General features: G+C 37.8%; 1 protein-coding gene across 1 annotated transcript in view; it reads right to left on the bottom strand.

Moving 5' to 3' along the window:
- LOC126267806 (sodium/potassium/calcium exchanger Nckx30C) overlaps positions 1 to 20,430 on the bottom strand; it is a 1,385,039-nt gene that overhangs the window by 40,790 nt on the left and 1,323,819 nt on the right. The window contains exon 6 of the mRNA XM_049973112.1: positions 2,097 to 2,212. Within this exon, the coding sequence (XP_049829069.1) occupies positions 2,097 to 2,212 (116 nt within the window). The remainder of the gene's footprint in view (positions 1 to 2,096; positions 2,213 to 20,430) is intronic.

Genomic DNA, 20,430 nt, shown 5'->3' with positions numbered 1-20,430 from the left:
AACAATGGTCGAGAACAGAGTGAGAGGGGAACATCATGGCTTCAGAACTGGGAGCAGTAAAGCAGCCCCAGGAGCGCCACTATAAATTTGGGGAAGACCTCGTGATGGACTTTCTTGATATATAAAAGGCATCTGATAGTGCTTATAGAAGGAAGGTCTAGAAGCACCAGAAAAGAAGGACATGGGAAAAGAGGGTACAGGCAGAGTGGAAAAGATGTTATGTGGAAGTCTTGAGTTGTGTGAAATCGGGAAATGAAGGGACAGATTAGTTCTGGCAAACAAGTAATGTGAAATAGGGTAGTGCATTGTCACCTCTCCTCTTCATTTAGATCTTGGATGAGATAATGGTCAAGGTGGAAGGAAAACTGGCGAAGACAAGATTAAATCAATGGTATTTTGGGATGACTTGATGACCTGGGTTAACATAGGAGGAGATTTAGGAGCATTTGTATACTTGGGAAGAAACTGTGAGACAGTATGGGATGAAATTTAATGTAAACAAATGTGAGATCCTGGTAACATCTGGAATGAAAGATAGACCAACTAGCAGAATAAAGATTGGAGGTGGAAAATTGAAGAAGGTGAGAAGTGTCATGTACTTGATAAGTGTGATACAGGAAAATTAAAGACATGAGAAAGAGGTAAGTGAATGAGGCAGACAGGCAGAAGCATTCCTGCGAAGTGTGAATCCTGTGGGGATTGTTCAAGGCTCTTGTTCAACCACCTGGAAGCGAACCACCTAGAAATGAAGAGGAATTAATGGATTGCCTTCAACATGCTGCCAATCACATCAGGGCAATGCTAGGAATCTCTGAAAGAGTTTAGAGAAACACTGTTCGGCGTCGCCAAACTTGTGTTGCGTCAGAGGGCTGCCGATTCTTCAAGCACCTGCTTTACGTAAACAATGTCCTAGCTACAAAAAAAGGTACTTTTCAGGGCCAAATAATCTGTAAAAGATTTTCTGTACATGAACTAACAGCTGCTGATGGGTTTGTTTCCGGTACGTCTTATCATCAAACTACAATGGGTGTGTCGGGCTGATTCACTCCCAGAGTGGAAGGAAGGTGCGCAATCACTGAGCATGTGGTTTCCTTGAATACATTGCAATCTGTGGCAGGAAAATTGTTCGTGGTCATGTGTTGTCCAAGAGCATCTGACAACAGGGCAATCCCACGGCCGATCAGAGCGCGTGGCACCAAGTTTGTGTTTCGTGCATTGTCGTCCTATACAACATTGGTAATTTTGGTTCCAACCGGCATCAGCTATCCAGGGTTAAAATTTCATAACCCCTTCTGTATAGAGGTCACTACATTGCAGTCTTGACCTATGCATCTGAAACATGGGTAATGAAGAAAAGATATGTAGGCATGTTACAGTCATGTGAAATGAAACTTCTCAGAAGTAGGACAGGAATAACAAGGAAAGATAAGATGAGAAATGAAAGGGTTAGGGAATTGGTAAAGAAAGAACCCTTGCAGAGCAAGGCTAAGGTGGTATGAGCAATTAAAGAGAATGTAAAAACAAGAGGATTCCCAAGAAGATATATGAAATGGATATGTGAAGGATATGATCAAGAGGAAGGTGTGGAGGAGTGTGATGAAGAAAGAGACAAGGACTGTACCAAAGTGAACACAGAAAGATGATGGAAAACAGGACTAGATGGAAGGCTTATATTTCAAATAGACTCAGCATGGGGCTGGAAACTATTCAAGATAATGATTATGTGTAAGGTCATTTACTGAGTTTTCTTTACTTATTTGCACACCTGGCTATCAGTATAGCTGGAATTATTTAATGTGGCCCAAGTGCTCAAGTGCAGTAGATCTTTACAATGGTACCATATAGTGTGCTTAGTAAAAATATAGCAGCATACAATAGCTTTAGAATAATGTTTTTATAATCATAATCTGCTTTAGAGAGATCACCATCAGCAATTTACAAGCAATATAATGTAAGTTATGAATGCTAAAAAAAAATAGGTAACATAAAAGATCAGAAAGTGGAAGTGATGATTAAACTTCATTGAAATTATTCAACTAAACTTGCACGTTAACAGTTAACAACTACAGAAAAGCAGAAAAATATTGCAGCCTTACCTCTGGCGGTATTCTTATGGTGTCCCCAGCAACATTTGCCCACCATACCATGAGATATGAAAAGGCAGCAATCCAAACAATGCTGCCAAGGAAAGTGACGACGAAGAACTTCTTGCCTAGAAAGACTCATAGATTGTAATATTAGATTGTCTGAGATATTAAAGCATAAAATAACAAAATATAAATGTTTGTAGCATTATGTTGGTATTAAGTTATTATTAATATTAAGAAGGCTACAGTAATGCTGATAAACAGAGCAGAAAAACAAAAATGCTTTGTCATAGAAAAACTCACAGAAAGTAACTGTAAAACAGTGTTACCAAATGGCAAGTGTAATCCAGTAACTGGAAAATTGACTCTAATTTTATTATGTTAAACTAGTGAAAGAGAACACCTTTTACAAGAAATGACATGAAATTATGAACTTTGATTGAACTGTGGTACCTAACTTGTATGAAAAGGAAAATTCACTCGAGAAAAGCCTAAAATTATGAGAAGGAATGTCTGTCCAGTAATTACCTTCAGAAGGTGAAATTCTTGGTTCTACTGATAGACACGAATAAGAAACCATACCTTGATTTTGGAACTATGAGTTCCTTCCTTGGGGAGGAGAGAGGAACATGTTGAGGAAGGTCAGAACAATTAGAGCTGAGATGAAAGGGACCCACCTGTTGTGAAAATGAGGGGAGACAAACATGAAGGAAGAGAGTAGGTGGTCAAAAATTCTATGCTAATATGCATTGTGTTAACTTAGATCCTGAGAGGATGAAGACATTCTGAGAAGTAAAGATGGATTAAGAGGAAGAGAAGTGTCTTGGAAGGTGCTAGATGGCGAAAGCATGTGTTCTGTCAAAATGTTTCTAGTGATTTTACATGTGGCTATCAACATTGTTAAGAATTTTGCTTCCTTTAGGTAAGTAGTGGCCAGCCATTCAGTCTCATAACTAGATGTATTCATACATCTTGATGTGGTGTCATACGTTTGAAGGCTACATTTAATGCAAAGTGTCACCACAGTGGCAATGATAGGGCATCAGCACAGTGGCAGCTTGTTGTTTTAAATAATATCTAAATATATAGGAAGTCAGAGGCATCCACAAGGGAGGGCAAGTGTGGACGCATGCCCCTCCTGGGACCTTGGGTACAGATTTTCAATTTGTTACAAAAATCTTATGAATTTCTAACAGTGGTTTTCTTTGGATCTGTTAAACTGGAGATTTAACAGTGTCAAGGATGATGGGAAATACTATGTATACTATATATCTTGTAGTTTTTTTGGTTTACATGGTATTCATGGGATATTACACTGATACTTTGGTGTGGCAGTGGTTTCAGTGCCATTGTGCATTCCAGATGGATAAAAACCTTTACAGAACCATTTTGAAATAGAATTCTCTATATTTTTTTTGTTGCTTCCTCATACAGCCCTTATTAAGGTGGAGAAAGCGGCTAGTCCAACATCCTGGTGTGTGTGTTTCAATGTCAGTTCGCAGCATAACAGAAACATGGTAGCACTGTATGTGCCTGCTACAAGGATGCAGACTCACTTTCCTGCACCACATAATAACAACAGTAGTTTACTATTTATCTGTGAATGAAGAAACCCAGTATCTCGATTATATACTCAATTTTACAAGGTAGAGATACTGTAGCAGGCTCTGAAGAACACAGCCCTACTGCACTCATACATATACACTTAGTTACAATGCCAAAAGCATCAGCTGAATAAAGGGAAGTAAATTTTCTGCACTAAAAAGAGGAAAAAAATATGAAATTTCCAGGTTGAAAGGGACTCCTCTGCAGATATAATGACCTTCTCCCACTCTTCTGGGTGTAACACATTGCCACATGCCATTAGAGAGCTACAAATTCTGCAGCCCACTTTGCATCTTTGCATGGCTGCACAATGATGTAAGAAACTGAAGTGATGAAGATTCCCTTATTTTAATCCTAGGATGTTAAAAGTCAACTCTGTCACCCAAATGCAGTGTGGTTTTGAGAGATTTCTCATGTCTAGTCGAATGCTGGCTGTGGGTTACTCTTTACCCAACCACCCATTTTCAGAATACATTTCATTCAACTTTAGTTACGCTAACCATCACTGAAAAAATATAAAGTATGAAAGTAACTGAAGAACTCTGCTAACATGATCATGTAAGCACACAAAGGGTAATGGATCTTGTTGAAATTGATTAAGCAAAAGATGGTTGGTGGAGCACTTTTTGGTAATTATTTTTGTTAATGCTTAATAGGATTCTAGTTTTTATATTTGAGATTTTCAATTTTCATTGTCCACCTAATATAAATTTTTATGTCAATATTCTCTAGTTGTATTTCATACCTTGTTGGATAGTCTGGATTTAATCATTTAAGGATATAATTTCAGATCATAGGAACAAAAAAAGTGGTATCCATAAAACTATTAACAATCTGAACTAATGGACTTTGCTTATACTATTGAAATATGCCTAGCATGTAGGCATTACAGTAATCTACCTTAACACAATCTAAGTAGATCTGTATCAGTCATTTGAGAATTTTCTATACCTCCTGTCAAACTTAGTTCTTGGAAATGACAGGTTTTAAACTGTCTGAGTCAGTTACATAAAAAATGCTAATGTCAGAATCTTACCCATTCTTGGATAAATTTCTGTGGATGGCCATGTACAGCACGTGACACCAACAAGATATGGAATCTGTACTGGCTGTGCTAAATTCACTTCAACTACAAGATGATAACACAACAAGAAAAATAAGAACTAAGTTATTATGGTGTCCATCCAGTAACCTATTTTGTCATTTTGCAATGGAGAGGTGTTTTTATTTTTTTATTTAATAATACCACTGCCTACATACCATACCTTAAGTTGGGCCACAATAATTAGTATCCTCTAGTATCCCACCAATAGTCAACACATCATCTGAAGGTGGCAAGCATTTACTCTGTCAAAATGCTGTGTATTTCAGCTATAGCACCTTACTCAGTACCAAAGAGCAATAGCAACTATTACTATGCCACAAAAGTAATTTGTGGAAAATAACCTAGCTTAACTACCAGCACTAAACTACTGCATGGTATTCAAAACTGCTGAGATACAAAACTAATTGAAGTTACTGAAAAATATGACTATGTCACACCAATGTGATAAAATTTCTGTTTTAAACAGAGCATATTGTGGAATTTTGTACTTGATGACATGTTTTCACAAATCTCTCTCATGGTCACTAAATACTGGATAAGAAATTACTGTTTACAAAACTGCAAATATGCTCAGACAATTAATATTAATACAGCTTGTTTGTTATATGGGAGCTTCAGTTCAGTCTAAGTAACAGACCTTCCTTTGAAAAATAAAAACATCTCTTCAGATGCCAGACATGCTCTCGGAAACATTACTACTGATGTTAGCTTACTTCACATCTGGAATTTTGTAGATGCCAGTGTGTAAAATATAGTAAGGAAAGTTCTGGCATGATTTAAATAATTTAGGAGTAAAGGATACAAATCACTGATTAGTAAGAGCATTGTATCATCGACAGGTGCCTTTAAAAGAATGAAAACTTCACTAGCTGTTGGATGCATCGTTTAATGCTCTACTAGAGTACACCCTCCCCTGCACTCACCACCCCCCCCCCCCCCCCACACACACACACTCCTGGTGCCGCCCCCTCACACACCTGTGCAGCTACATTGCACCCTAATTTGTTAAAGGATTTGCCAGAAAGCTAGCAAAGTTTTCATTCAAACAATGGAGACTCCAGCTAGGAGTATCGACAATGTGGAAAACACAGATTGCTACTTACTGTAAAGAAGACACAGCAGGTTGCAGATAGCCATGATTAAAAGACACTTACATATAGCTTTCATCCACAGCCTTCATCAGTAAAAAAGAGACACACACCATTTACAAATCTTTAACATAGTGCATCTCTTCAGCAACTGTGAATTGTTCAGAAATTAAGAAAATCAGTCTTTAGTTGCAAGGTAAAATTCCAAATGTTGGAATGGACGATGCTGTTTCCTGTCTGCTTTGTCCCTATATTGCGATTGTAAATTGAGACACAATGTACAATTACAAAAATTAAATTATTTTGAGGGCCAAACGTTGAAATGGCCAATGTTGACTCCTGCCTGTTTTGTCCCTTTATTATAGTGCGATTGTACATTGTGTCTCAATGTACAATCACACTATAATAAAGGGACAAAGTAGACAGGAAACAGCATCGGCCATCCCAACGTTTGGATCTCAAAATAATTTAATTTTTGTAATTGTACATTCTGTCTCAATTTACAATCACAATATAGGGACAAAGCTGACAGGAAACAGCATCGGCCATTCCAACATTTGGCTCTCAAAATAATGTAATTTTTGTAAGTACCATGATTTTCTTAGTTATGAAATCATTAGATTGATGATGTATTTCAATGTGCAACATATGTCCGTATGGGTTAATTTATAGGTTACGAAGAAGATACCATTATTGGCATCAAAACCTAGGTAAACTAATAAAATTTTACCTTGCAACTGAAGGCTGACTTTCTTAATTTCTGACACACACCATTCACTCACCTCATGCAAAGATGACCACCAGCTCCAGCATTTCAGGATGGAATGCAATTTCTGCCCATTTTCATTCTTTTCGATGTGTCAACACGTCTACTATTTGGTAAGTTGTCTCCTTTACTCTTAAATTATTTCCAGCATATAAAATTACAACTGTTTCAACTGTTATAATGTTTCAGTTGCAAAATTACATTATCTTTAATATTTTTCTTGTAACATATTAAAAGAATATCTTGAACACAATAATAGCTGTGTTGAGTTTTCTCTTTGTGATAATAACCAATCCGTGTTCAATTAGTGGTGAGCAACAGTAGGATAAACATTGCAGTAAGCTGGTTTGAAGTGAGTAGAAGGTCTACAGTGTTTTCACAGTATTTAAATATTGTAGTGATGGCACAGAAGTACATAGGTCAATGCAGATCACTTAATGAGATGAATGAATGTATGTTTGCTACAGTGTAATGAATCAAAACTCTTACTTTATTATTGCAATGACCATAACCTGCTGTGTGATCACAGAATATATGGCACTGTACTTACTTCTAATTGACAGTGATGTGAACCTCAACATGCTGCAAGAAGAGGAAATTAGATTGGTCTTTGTCTGAAGGGATTAGGTAGATAAAATGTAATAACTATGAACACTATATGAGACTGCAAGTTTATCACCATGCCACACGGCAATGCACACATTACAGACTCTAGTTATGGTGTAAATGCTACCAGCCTGCCTATATGTTACAAGAAATACTTTCGAGCAAACATTCTACATCTGTATCATCATCTGTACTCCGCAAACCATCCTGGCAGAGGATTCATCCCATTGTACCAGTTATTAGGGTTTCTTCCTGTTCCATACATATGGAGCATGGGAAGAATGATTGTTTGAATGCCTCTGTACATGCAGTAATTATGCTATTCATATCCTCACAATCCATGTGTGAGCAATCTGTAGTGGATTGTAGTATGTCCCTTGACTCATCATTTAAAGCTGTTTCTTGAAACTTCCTTAATAGGCTTTCTCAGGATAGCTTACGCCTGTCTTCAAGAGTCTTTAGTTCAGTTCCTTCAGTACGTCAATGACACACTCCCACAGATTAAACAAACCTGTGATTATTCATGCTGCCCTTCTCTGTATACATTCAATATCCCCTGTCAGTCCTATCTGGTAAAGGTCCCACACACATGAGCAATATTCTAGAATGGGTCTCATGAGTGATATGTAAGTAATCTCTTTTGTGGACTGATTGCACTTCTCCAGTATTCTACCAATAAACTGAAGTTAACCATCTGCTTTACACTCGAGTGAAGCTATGTGATCATTCCCTACAAAGCCTTACACACAAGTATTTGTATGAGTTGGCTGATTGTAACATTGACTCATTAATATTACAGTCATAGGATACTACATTTTTTTCGTTTTGTGAAATGCAAAATTGGACATTTCTGAACATTTAGAGCAAGTTGCCAATCTCTGCACCATGTTGAAATCTTATCAAACTCTGAATGAACATTCATGAAGCTTCTCTCAGATCTAGATAACTACATCACCTGCAAAAAGCCTGATTTTACTATTAATATTGTCTGAAAGATTGTTAACATACATCATGAACAGCAAGAGTCCCAACACACCTCCCTGGGCACACCTGAAGTTCCTTCTACACCTGACAATGGCTCTCCATCCAAGATAACATGCCGTGTTCTCCCTACCCAAAGGTCCTCCATCTACTCAGAAATTTCACTTGATACTGCATATGATCATACTATTGACAATAAGGATAGGTGTGGTACCAAATCAAATGCTTTTCAGAAATCAAGAAACACTGCACTTATCTGGTTGTCATGATTCAAAGCTTTTAGTATGTCATGTCAGAAAAGTGCAATTTGTGTTTCACATGACTGATATTTTCGAAATCCATGCTGGTTGTTATTGAGGAGGTCATTCTGTTCAAGATATTTCATTATGTTTGAGTTCAGAATATGTTCTAAGATGAAACTTCCTGGCAGATTAAAACTGTGTGCCCGACCGAAACTCGAACTCGGGACCTTTGCCTTTCGCGGGCATGTGGTAGAGCACTTGCCCGCGAAAGGCAAAGGTCCCGAGTTCGAGTCTCGGTCGGGCACACAGTTTTAATCTGCCAGGAAGTTTCATAACAGCACACACTCCAATGCAGAGTGAAAATCTCATTCTGGAAACATCCCCCAGGCTGTGGCTAAGCCATGTCTCCGCAATATCCTTTCTTTTGGGAGTGCTAGTTCTGCAAGGTTCGCAGGTGAGCTGCTGTAAAGTTTGGAAGGTAGGAGACAAGGTACTGGCAGAAGTAAAGCTGTGAGTACCGGGCGTGAGTCGTGCTTCGGTAGCTCAGTTGGTATAGCACTTGCCCGTGAAAGGCAAAGGTCCCGAGTTCGAGTCTTGGTCGGGCACACAGTTTTAATCTGCCAGGAAGTTTCATATCAGCGCACACTCCGCTGCAGAGTGAAAATCTCATTCTGGATGTTCTAAGATTCTGCAACAAACTGATGTGAAGGATATTGGATCTTAATTTTGTGGATCACTTCTACTATCTTTCTTGTAGATGGGTGTGACCTGTGCTTTTTTCCAAGAACTGGGCACAGTTTTTTGTTTGAGGGATCTGCAACAGATTGTAATTAGAAGAGGGGCTAACACAGCTGCAAATTCAATATAGAATCTGACAGTGATTGCATCAGGGCCTGGAGCTTTGTTCAATTTTAACAAATTCAGCTGTTTCTCAACACCACTGACACTAATATTAATTTTCATCATCTTTTCAGTGGTATGAGGATTAATTTGGGGCAGTTCTCCTGGGTTTTCCTTTATAAAGAAACATTTGAAAATGGAATTAATCATTTCAGCTTTTGCTTAGCTACCTCTAATTTCAGTTCCTGCCTCATTCACTAGGGACTGAACACTAACACCCTTTACATATGACCAGAATTTCTTTGGATTTTGCAAAATGTCATTTGACTATATTCTGGTATTGTAGTCATTGATGGCATCACACAGTGCTCTCTTGACAGCCAAACACATTTCATTCAGTATATCTCTGTCTGTAACCTCTCTCTTTGCGTTACATCTATTATGCAGTAATCTCTGTTTGTTTGGAAGTTTCTGTACAGTGCCTATATACCATGGAGATGAACTAACTTCAGGGCTGAAAATCAGGCATTCTTATGTTGCACCCACATAACGACTTATGCTTGTTATATACTTCTTCGTTAAATGTTCACTTGTAGTCATGATTATTTAATTTCATCACTTTCTCAGAAATGAGTCTGGCTTGCTGTCTCTGCGGATAACTTTTCCTGATAATTTTCTTTTCTGTTAGTGCTTAATATAGGTTCAACAGAGTTCATGTTGACACTCCACAAGAAAGCTGATTCCTGCACAGTAGACAACTAAATCCAAACACAGACTGCCATTTGCAGAAATGATTAAATTCAAGTACTACTATCTACCAACAAGGTCACTTGACTAGAATACAAATGAGGCAGCTGAGAGCCGTAAGGGTCAAAAGCACACAGTCTTCAACCCCCCTCCACCTCCCACCCCACATTTAAGTGATTATCAGAGAAACAAGTAAAACAGTTTTCCATGAATGTTCAAATATATGTATATTGTGGGCCTACAGTACAGATAAACCATAAGCTCAACAGATGCCACAAGCACGAATAAATGCTACAGTCTCACAATGGATGAAAATGTGCTTTATTGTTCTCAGCATCTCATGTGGATTACTCTCTGATAAAATCCAAAACTTTACGTACCATATCTCATTCAGGATCACTCAAAATTGGTTTTTCTCTCAGTATGACTATGACATATACTGATGTCCAGTGATGACTGCTGTGTAAGAGTGCAGGAACATGTGAATACCCTAACTTTGACACCTTGTGGATTTATTAGTTAATTTCCTTCGAAGGCTGTTAAATATAATGTAGATGTGGTAGTCTGAATTACACAGCAGTAAATTTACCACACTGTACCACACATTGCTCCACTTGACTCAGTGAGATGGCATCAAGGTCGTGAGTGCACCTTCACTTGCCCTCATTTTAAGGAGCTTCTGCACATGTGTAACTTGCATGACATAATTGCCTTACAGGCCAAATACATATGGATTTAACAAGCAATGTGCACAGTTCACAGCATGGCTGGCCGCGGTGGTCTCGCTGTTCTAGGCGCGCAGTCCGGAACCGTGCGACTGCTATGGTCGCAGGTTCGAATCCTGCCTCGGGCATGGTTGTGTGTGATGTCCTTAGGTTAGTTAGGTTTAAGTAGTTCTAAGTTCTAGGGGACTGATGACCACAGCAGTTGAGTCCCATAGTGCTCAGAGCCATTTGAACCAAGTTCACAGCATGCACTGCTAGCCCTTACCATTCAACAAGTTTACGTCAATGCCACCAGGTGGTAGCATATTGCAACAGACTTTTATCTGTGTTCCATTTGCATAAATTCCACTATGCGGTAGCACACTCCACAGATATGCAAATTCTCTCACTATGCAGTAAAGTTAAATTGGACATCAGCTATACTCATACAATGAAGACTTTCATGACCGGATGTTTCAGCTTCTGAGAATTCATCCAGTTTGTATGGCTGTGGTCCATGGAACTCTTCAATCCCTAATGTTTCGTCCAAGGCTACATTGGACATCTGTGGAGGTGCTCCTGGTTGTGCTGAGTCTTACCAAGTCAGCAAGTTCCATGGATCAAGGCTGTACAACCTGGAAGAATTCTCATCAACTATAGTATCTGAACATTCACAAAAAGCTGTCTCACTGGTTTCTCTGATATTTGTTTAAATATGGAGGTCAGAGTTGGTTTGCTTTGGGCCCTGATGGCTCTCAGTGCCTCATTTGTATTCCGGTCAAGTGAACTTTTTGGCAGATAGTAATACTTTAATTTAATCATTTCCGCAAATGGTAGTTTGTGTTTGGAGTTGATTGTTGTCTACTGTGAAGGAATTGGCTTTCCTGTGGAGTGTCAATATGAACTCTCTTGAACCTTATTAAACACTAACAGAATAGATTATTACTGACAGCAAAGAAACTAGGGCATTCCAGACCAGCACTTTTGTCTGAGAAAGTGACGAAATCAAATAAGCATGACTACAAGCTATCATTTAACAAAGAAGTGTACAATAAGTGTAAGTTGTTGTGTGAGTGCCTGTTTTTTTGTCCAGAAATTAATTTGTTAACTAATATATGAATTAGGAATCTAGTACATTCGTTTGAAAAGGTAAAAAAGTGTGAAAATTCCCAGTAACACAAAAATGTGGAACAGAGAGTAGCAAAAGCTTAAATAGTATTTCATTCTTGCCACAAACTGCACTTAATTACGTACAAAATGACAAAATTTCACAAAAACAAGTTTTCCTGTTTTCGGACATTATGCATATTATTATTATTTCTTTCCTTTCACAGATGTTATATCTGGTTAAAAATGGAAAGTGACACAGACCTTGATCAAGTGTGACTTCCTTTTAACTGTACGGTATATATTACATTGCATTTAGGAACTTTCAGGTAATTGAACATGTATCAATAATTACAGATTTCTGTAGTTGTATATATATGTTTGGATGTAGCTGTATTGCGTTGATGTACTGGTGGATATTGTGGGGTATGACTCCTGTAGTTGATAGTATAATTGGTGTAATGTCAACTTTATCCTGATGCCACAGGTCCTCGACTTCCTCAGCCAGTTGGATGTATTTTTCAATTTTTTCTCCTGTTTTCTTCTGTATATTTGTTATATCGGGTATGGATATTTCAATTAGTTGTGTTAATTTCTTCTTTTTATTGGTGAGTATGATGTCAGGTTTCTTATATGGTGTTGTTTTTTTTTGTTATAATGGTTCTGTTCCAGTATAATTTGCATTAATCATTCTCCAGTACATTTTGTGGTGCATGCTTGTATGTGGGAATGTGTTGTTTTATTAGTTTATGTTGTATGGCAAGTTGTTGATGTATTATTTTTGCTGCATTGTCATGTCTTCGGGTGTATTCTGTATTTGCTAGAATTATACATCTGCTTGTGATGTGGTCTACTGTTTCTATCTGTCATTTGCAAAGTCTGCATTTATCTGTTGTGGTATTGGGATCTTTAATAATATGCTTGCTGTAATACCTGGTGTTTATTGTTTGATCCTGTATTGCTATCATGAATCCTTCTGTCTCACTGTATATATTGCCTTTTCTTAGCCATATGTTGGATGCATCTTGATCGATGTGTGGCTGTGTTGGACGATGCGGGTGCTTGCCATATAGTGTTTTCTTTTTCCAATTTATTTTCTTCATATCTGTTGATGTTATGTGATCTAAAGGGTTGTAGAAGTGGTTATGCAATTACAATGGTGTAGCTGATGTATTTATATGAGTGATTGCTTTGTGTATTTTGCTAGTTTCTGCTCATTCTATAGAGAATTTTCTTAAATTGTCTACCTATCCATAATGTAGGTTTTTTATGTTGATAAATCCCCTTCCTCCTTTCTTTCTGCTTAATGTGAATCTTTCTGTTGCTGAATGTAGGTGATGTATTCTATATTTGTGGCATTGTGATCGTGTAAGTGTATTGAGTGCTTCTAGGTCTGTGTTATTCCATTTCACTACTCCAAATGAGTAGGTCAATATTGGTATAGCATAAGTATTTATAGCTTTTGTCTTGTTTCTTGCTGTCAATTCTGTTTTCAGTATTTTTGTTAGTCTTTGTCTATATTTTTCTTTTAATTCTTCTTTAATATTGGTATTATCTGTTCCTATTTTTAGTCTGTATCCTAGATATTTATAGGCATCGGTTTTTCTATCGCTTCTATGCAGTCACTGTGGTTATCCAATATATAATCTTCCTGTTTAGTGTGTTTTCCCTTGACTATGCTATTTTTCTTACATTTGTCTGTTCCAAAAGCCATATTTATATCATTGCTGAATACCTCTGTTATCTTTAGTAATTGGTTGAGTTGTTGATTTGTTGCTGTCAGTAGTTTTAGATCATCCATGTATAGCAAATGTGTGATTTTGTGTGGATATGTTCCAGTAATATTATATCAATAATTTGTATTATTTAGCATGTTGGATAGTGGGTTCAGAGCAAGGCAGAACCAGAAAGGACTTAATGAGTCTCCTTGGTATATTCCACGCTTAATCTATATTGGCTTGATGTGATATTTTTTGAATTTGTTTGGCTATTAAGTGTGGTTATCCAATTTTTCATTACTATGTTTAGGAACTGTATCAATTTAGGGTCAACTTTGTATATTTCCAATATTTGTAGTAACCATGAGTGGGGTACACTATCAAAAGCTTTTTGGTAATCAATGTATGCATAGTGTAGCGACCTTTCTTTAGTTTTAGCTTGATATGTCACCTCTGCATCTATTATCAGTTGCTCTTTACATCCACGTGCTCCTTTGCAACAGCCCTTTTGTTCTTCATTTATAATTTTGTTCTGTGTTGTATGTGTCATTAATTTCTGTGTAATGACTGAAGTTAATATTTTGTATATTGTTGGTAGGCATGTTATGGGGTGATATTTTGCTGGGTTTGCTGTGTCTGCTTGATCTTTAGGTTTCAGATAAGTTATTCCTTGAGCAAGAGTATCAGGGACTGTGTATGGGTCTGAAATGTAACTGTTAAATAATTTAGTTAGATGTGAATGTGTTGAGGTGAACTTCTGTAGCCAGAAATTTGCTATTTTATCATTTCCAGGGTCTTTCCAATTGTGCGTAGAATTAATTGCTCGGGTGACTTCATGTTGCAAAATTATCGCTTCAGGCATTTGTGGTATCATCTTGTATGTGTCTGTTTCTGCTTGTATCCACTGTGCATGTCTGTTATGTTGTACTGGGTTTGACCATATGTTTCTCCAGAAGTGTTCCATGTCTGTTATGTTTGATGGATTGTCTATTTTAATGTGTGTGTTATCTATTGTCTGGTAAAATTTCTTTTGGCTTGTGTTAAATGTTTGGTTTTTTCCCCTTCTATTTTAACTTTCTTCTTCTTCTTCTTCTTCCTGTTATTATTATTATTATTATTATTATTATTGACAGTGGCTGAAGTTGTACAAATATGTCGATAAAGGTAACTATTATACAGCACATGGTATTAATTTCACACTCTCATATTTATATGAAATTAAAAATATGTGAACATCCAGAATGTATACCTTTGAGCCCTTACTGCTGGTGTACAATCTAATTTTGGTCTATACTACACAGTGTAGAAATTCACATATCTGTGGAGTGTGCTACCACCTAGCAGGATTTATGGCAAACGTAGATAAAAGTCTGCTGCAGTGTACTACGTTATGATGGCACTGATGTTAACTAATAGTAGAGTGGTAAGGGCTATTAGTGCACACTATGAACTGTGCACATTGTTCATCAAATTCATATATATTTGGCCCATGAGGCAATTATGTCATGCCAGTTGCGCATGTGCAGAAGCTCCTTAAAACGAGCACAAGTGAAGGTGCACTCACGACCCTGATGCCAACTTTCACTGAGTCTAGTGGAGCAATATGTGGCACAGCATGGTAAATTTTGTGCCATGTATTTCAGATTACCAATTCTACATTTCATTTGACAGCAGTCATAGAAAAATAACCAATAAATTTGCAAGGCATCAAAATTTAGGTTGTTTATGTGCTCTTGTGCTGTTACACAGCAGACGCCAATGTGTACCATTGAATTGAGGTTTTCTCTAAAATTTTTGGTTACATCAGGAGATGAGTCTGGTGGGCAATAGAAGGATCCAATTTTCATTTTATGCCCACCCCTTGAACTGACTCTTGACCAAACAATTACACATGTGGCTATAATTCTGTGTTGGTGGATATGAGTTTCTTGTCTACTGCAACAAATACACTACCTCTGTTTCCCATTTGCCTGTTCTTTCAACATACACTTAAATTTTCCTCAAAAATCTTACTGCTCAAATACATAAGTATAATGTAAACAGGAGTACTACTAGCCAAATTTAATAATTATGGAAAAAGCTTTCCCCACAGTGTGGAGATTGCAGTGAAATGATTGGTGCTTACTTTCAATTATTTTTTCATTCTCAATTGATAATTCCAAAAGACTGTCTCTGACCAATGTGTTTGTATTAATAATTACAGCAATTGAAGCTTTGAAGGTGATACTAATTTGCATATGATTATTTTATGCTACTAAATATGTCATTACAGATAAAGCACAAAATTTCATAACTGTTATACAAGGTTGTTAAATTAAACTTTTGCGGCTTGGAAGGATCCAAATGAGTGATTGTAAGACAATGAAACTTGATGGAAACATTTTTAAGACATGTGAAAGAGGAATAACTTATAAACCATGGAAAGAAAAACATTTTAATTTCCACATGAGAGGGTAATATTTATTAACTGCATACCATGTTTATGGTATTAATGAATCGTGTTTTATTCATCTCAAGATGTACATTTCTAATCCATTTTATTTGTGTACAGGAAATATGTCAAAAATTTATGATTCAGTTACAATGATTTTCACACTAACAAATAATGGCACTAAAATAAGTAATAAAACTCTAATGATGTTTCTTAGCATATATAACACATTGTATCGAGCTCAAATTTCTAGTTTGTCCTGCATTAATACATCCACTGTGTAATAAAGATTTAGTATCAGTGCCTCATAAAGCTTTTTTTTTGAGTGGACCTAGATTCACCTCCATTCACTTGTTCCCTTTTAATTTATTGTAAATTTTCATTTTTCTATACGGAGGTCCCTGGGTATACAGTTTGAGGTGGTGGGAGGGAAACATAAAATTTTCTTTGTTATCCACACTATGTTTATCAGTTACTCCCAAAAACAATACCATACCTAATAATGGATTCAAAGTTGCCTGTAAAGGCTACTTTTCATGTGTCCATGTCAGTTGCAGTTGATAATATTTGCATTGCAAATACAAAGCTGTTCAGTTTGTTTGGTAGGTACTGAACATGTGCTTGACAACTCAAATTTTTATTCAGATTTAAACCTAAGAATTTGATTGAGTCAACTTCTGCTATATCTTGTTGGTTGTGAACAGTCTTAGCCAGTTCTCACTTTGACTGGTTGGTTTTGAACTGCATCATGTAATACTTAGATACATTTAGATGTAACACATTTAGCTGAAATCAAGTTTCTAAGGTACTGAGGTGCTGATCACAGATTTGGGAATTTTTTCCTAATCTTGATTTCCAGATGGAAGTGTCAGCTGCAAACAGAACTGATGGGGAGCTGATATTTAATGATAAGTCATTATCTCAGAAGAGAAATAGGACTGGGCCTAGTATGTAACATGTGGAACACCCTGAGATATTTTTTTCGAGTCAGAATAATTATTTGCTCCATTGAAAGAGATGCTAAATCTTTGCTTTCTGTTTTATAAGTATGATTTAAGCCATTGTAGGGCACTATCACTAATGCCATACTTTTCAAGTTTGTAAATAAGCAATGAATGGTTTACAGAATTAGACATCTTTGTGAAGTTGCAGAAAATTCCTGCTGCCTTATTGCTCTTGTCTATTGATGTAATTATTTTCTCAATGTAACAGCTCACTGCATCTGTTGTGTTTTCCCTTGTTGAAAATCAAACTGATTGTCACATAAGAAGCTGAGTAGCACTGTGGTGTAATGGTTATGCTACTAAACTACTGCATGGAGGGTCATGAGTTCAAAATGCACCTGGACTGTCCAATTTTAATTTCTATATTCAGTTTGAGTATGTTCTAGAAGTATTCACAAATGTCAAGAATCATTTTACATTATCACAATCTATTGGATTGTAAATTCAAAGCTCCAGTGACAGGTTACAAGTGGAAAGGTGACAAAGAGCGTAGTGGCAAAGGAAGTTCTAAGAAGATCACCGGCATGGCGAACATTAGTCAGCGGGAGTCAGAGTATGCAGGACCAATGACTCATTTCTGGACTAGGAGGATGAAACACCGAGATGCTGTTCTCTTAAGGAGGGAGCAGTGTCGCAGAAAAAGCCAAGCAGCATAGTCACTGTGGTGTAGTGGTTATGATACTAAACTGTTGCATGGAGGGTTGTGAGTTCAAAATGCAGCTGCACTGTACAATTTTAATTTCTATATTCGGTTTGAGTACATTCTAGAAGTATCCACAAATGTCAAGAATCATTGTAATGGATTGTTTTGTAGCCATATATATACTGGATGTGTTGTGGCTGGAGGCAATTTTCTCTGTGCTCTTGTATGTGCAAGTGCTGAATAAACCTTCATTAAGTGAAGTTAGTGTTCATCATTTATCTAATTACACCTTCTTCTACGTGACATTATTCTGGTGGAGACGCTGGGTATTGGAACTTGTGATAGCGCACATTATTGACGGCACAGTGACAACCATCAGGCCACGGCAGAGCCACCTTTTACGTGGCGAGAAACCCGAGTTTGAGTCATATTCAACAGATCGCAAGCCATCGATGACAGAAGAAGAGGAGGATGTTACTATGACAGCAGCTATGTGCCATCACATGAGATGTGGCTGAAGGTATATGAGTGTATAGCCAAATTTAACAAATGGGATGACACCGTGTGTTTAGCTAACGAATTTTTTGACTTCTAGGGCACTGCCAAGCAATGGTATGAGAACAACAAGGAGAAGTTTACAATCTGGAAAGTATTCCAGGCAGAACTGTGCAAGTATTTCAGCACCAACGACAGAAGTGCAAGGCCGAAGATAAATTAAAGTACGAGGCATAGTAGGAGAATCCTACATTCAAGACGTCTTGGAGATGTGTAAAATAGTGGATCCTAGAATAAGGAGGAAGATGAGGTTGCGCATCTCAAAAGGGTATTGCTGAGGACATGTATCAACCCCTACTCCTGAAGGAGGTTTTGACAGCAGACGACTTCATAAAATGGTGCCAGTATATTGAGACAATGCATCAAAAAAAGAATTACAAGCAAGAAGTTTGAATGGCTTCCAAGCATCGTATTGATGTCTGCAATGGGGTAAGCAACTGATTTCACTTGTGTTCTTCATCAGATAGTGAGAGAGGAAGTTCAGAAAGCACTTGGATGAGCAAAAAACTCAGACGCCTCAAGAGGTCATAAGGAAGGAAGTGGAACATCTACATCTACATCTACATGACTACTCTGCAATTCACATTTAAGTGCTTGGCAGAGGGTTCATCGAACCACAATCATACTATCTCTCTACTATTCCACTCCCGAACAGCGAGCGGGAAAAACGAACACCTAAACCTTTCTGTTCGAGCTCTGATTTCTCTTATTTTATTTTGATGATCATTCCTACCTATGTAGGTTGGGCTCAACAAAATATTTTCGCATTCGGAAGAGAAAGTTGGTGACTGAAATTTCGTAAAAAGGTCTCGCCGCGACGAAAAACGTCTATGCTGTAATGACTTCCATCCCAACTCATGTATCATATCTGCCACACTCTCTCCCCTATAACATGATAATACAAAATGAGCTGCCCTTTTTTGCACCCTTTTGATGTCCTCCGTCAATCCCACCTGGTAAGGATCCCACACCGCACAGCAATATTCTAACAGAGGACTAACGAGTGTAGTGTAAGCTGTCTCTTTAGTGGACTTGTTGCATCTTCTAAGTGTCCTGCCAATGAAACGCAACCTTTGGCTCGCCTTCCCGACAATATTATCTTCCAACTGAAGTTGTTCGTAATTTTAACACCCAGGTACTTAGTTGAACTGACAGCCTTGAGAATTGTACTATTTATCGAGTAATCGAATTCCAACGGATTTCTTTTGGAACTCATGTGGATCATCTCACACTTTTCGTTATTTAGCGTCAACTGCCACCTGACACACCATACAGCAATCTTTTCTAAATCGCTTTGCAACTGATACTGGTCTTCGGATGACCTTACTAGACGGTAAATTACAGCATCATCTGCGAACAGTCTAAGAGAACTGCTCAGATTGTCACCCAGGTCATTTATATAGATCAGGAACAGTAGAGGTCCCAGGACGCTTCCCTGGGGAACACCTGATATCACTTCAGTTTTACTCGATGATTTGCCGTCTATTACTACGAACTGCGACCTTCCTGACAGGAAATCACGAATCCAGTCGCACAACTGAGACGATACCCCATAGATCCTCCGCAGCTTGATTAGAAGTCACTTGTGAGGAACGGTGTCAAAAGCTTTCCGGAAATCTAGAAATACGGAATCAACTTGAGATCCCCTGTCGATAGCGGCCATTACTTCGTGCGAATAAAGAGCTAGCTGTGTTGCACAAGAGCGATGTTTTCTGAAGCCATGCTGATTACGTGTCAATAGATCGTTCCCTTCGAGGTGATTCATAATGTTTGAATACAGTATATGCTCCAAAACCCTACTGCAAACCGACGTCGATGATATAGGTCTGTAGTTAAATGGATTACTCCTACTACCCTTCTTGAACACTGGTGCGACCTGCGCAATTTTCCAATCTGTAGGTACAGATCTATCGGTGAGCGAGCGGTTGTATATGAGTGCTAAGTAGGGAGCTATAGTATCAGCGTAATCTGAAAGGAACCTAATCGGTATACAATCTGGACATGAAGACTTGCCCGTATCAAGCGATTTGAGTTGCTTCGCAACCCCTAAGGTATCTACTTCTAAGAGACTCATGCTAGCAGATGTTCGTGTTTCAAATTCTGGAATATTCCATTCGTCTTCCCTGGTGAAGGAATTTCGGAAAACTGCGTTCAATAACTCCGCTTTAGCGGCACAGTCGTCGATAACAGTACCATCGGCA

The sequence above is a fragment of the Schistocerca gregaria genome, chromosome 4, assembly GCF_023897955.1.
Source record: "Schistocerca gregaria isolate iqSchGreg1 chromosome 4, iqSchGreg1.2, whole genome shotgun sequence".
Classification (NCBI taxonomy): Eukaryota; Metazoa; Arthropoda; class Insecta; order Orthoptera; family Acrididae; genus Schistocerca; species Schistocerca gregaria.
Note: the sequence above shows the minus strand (reverse complement) of the source record. Positions and strands in the feature narration are given on the sequence as shown.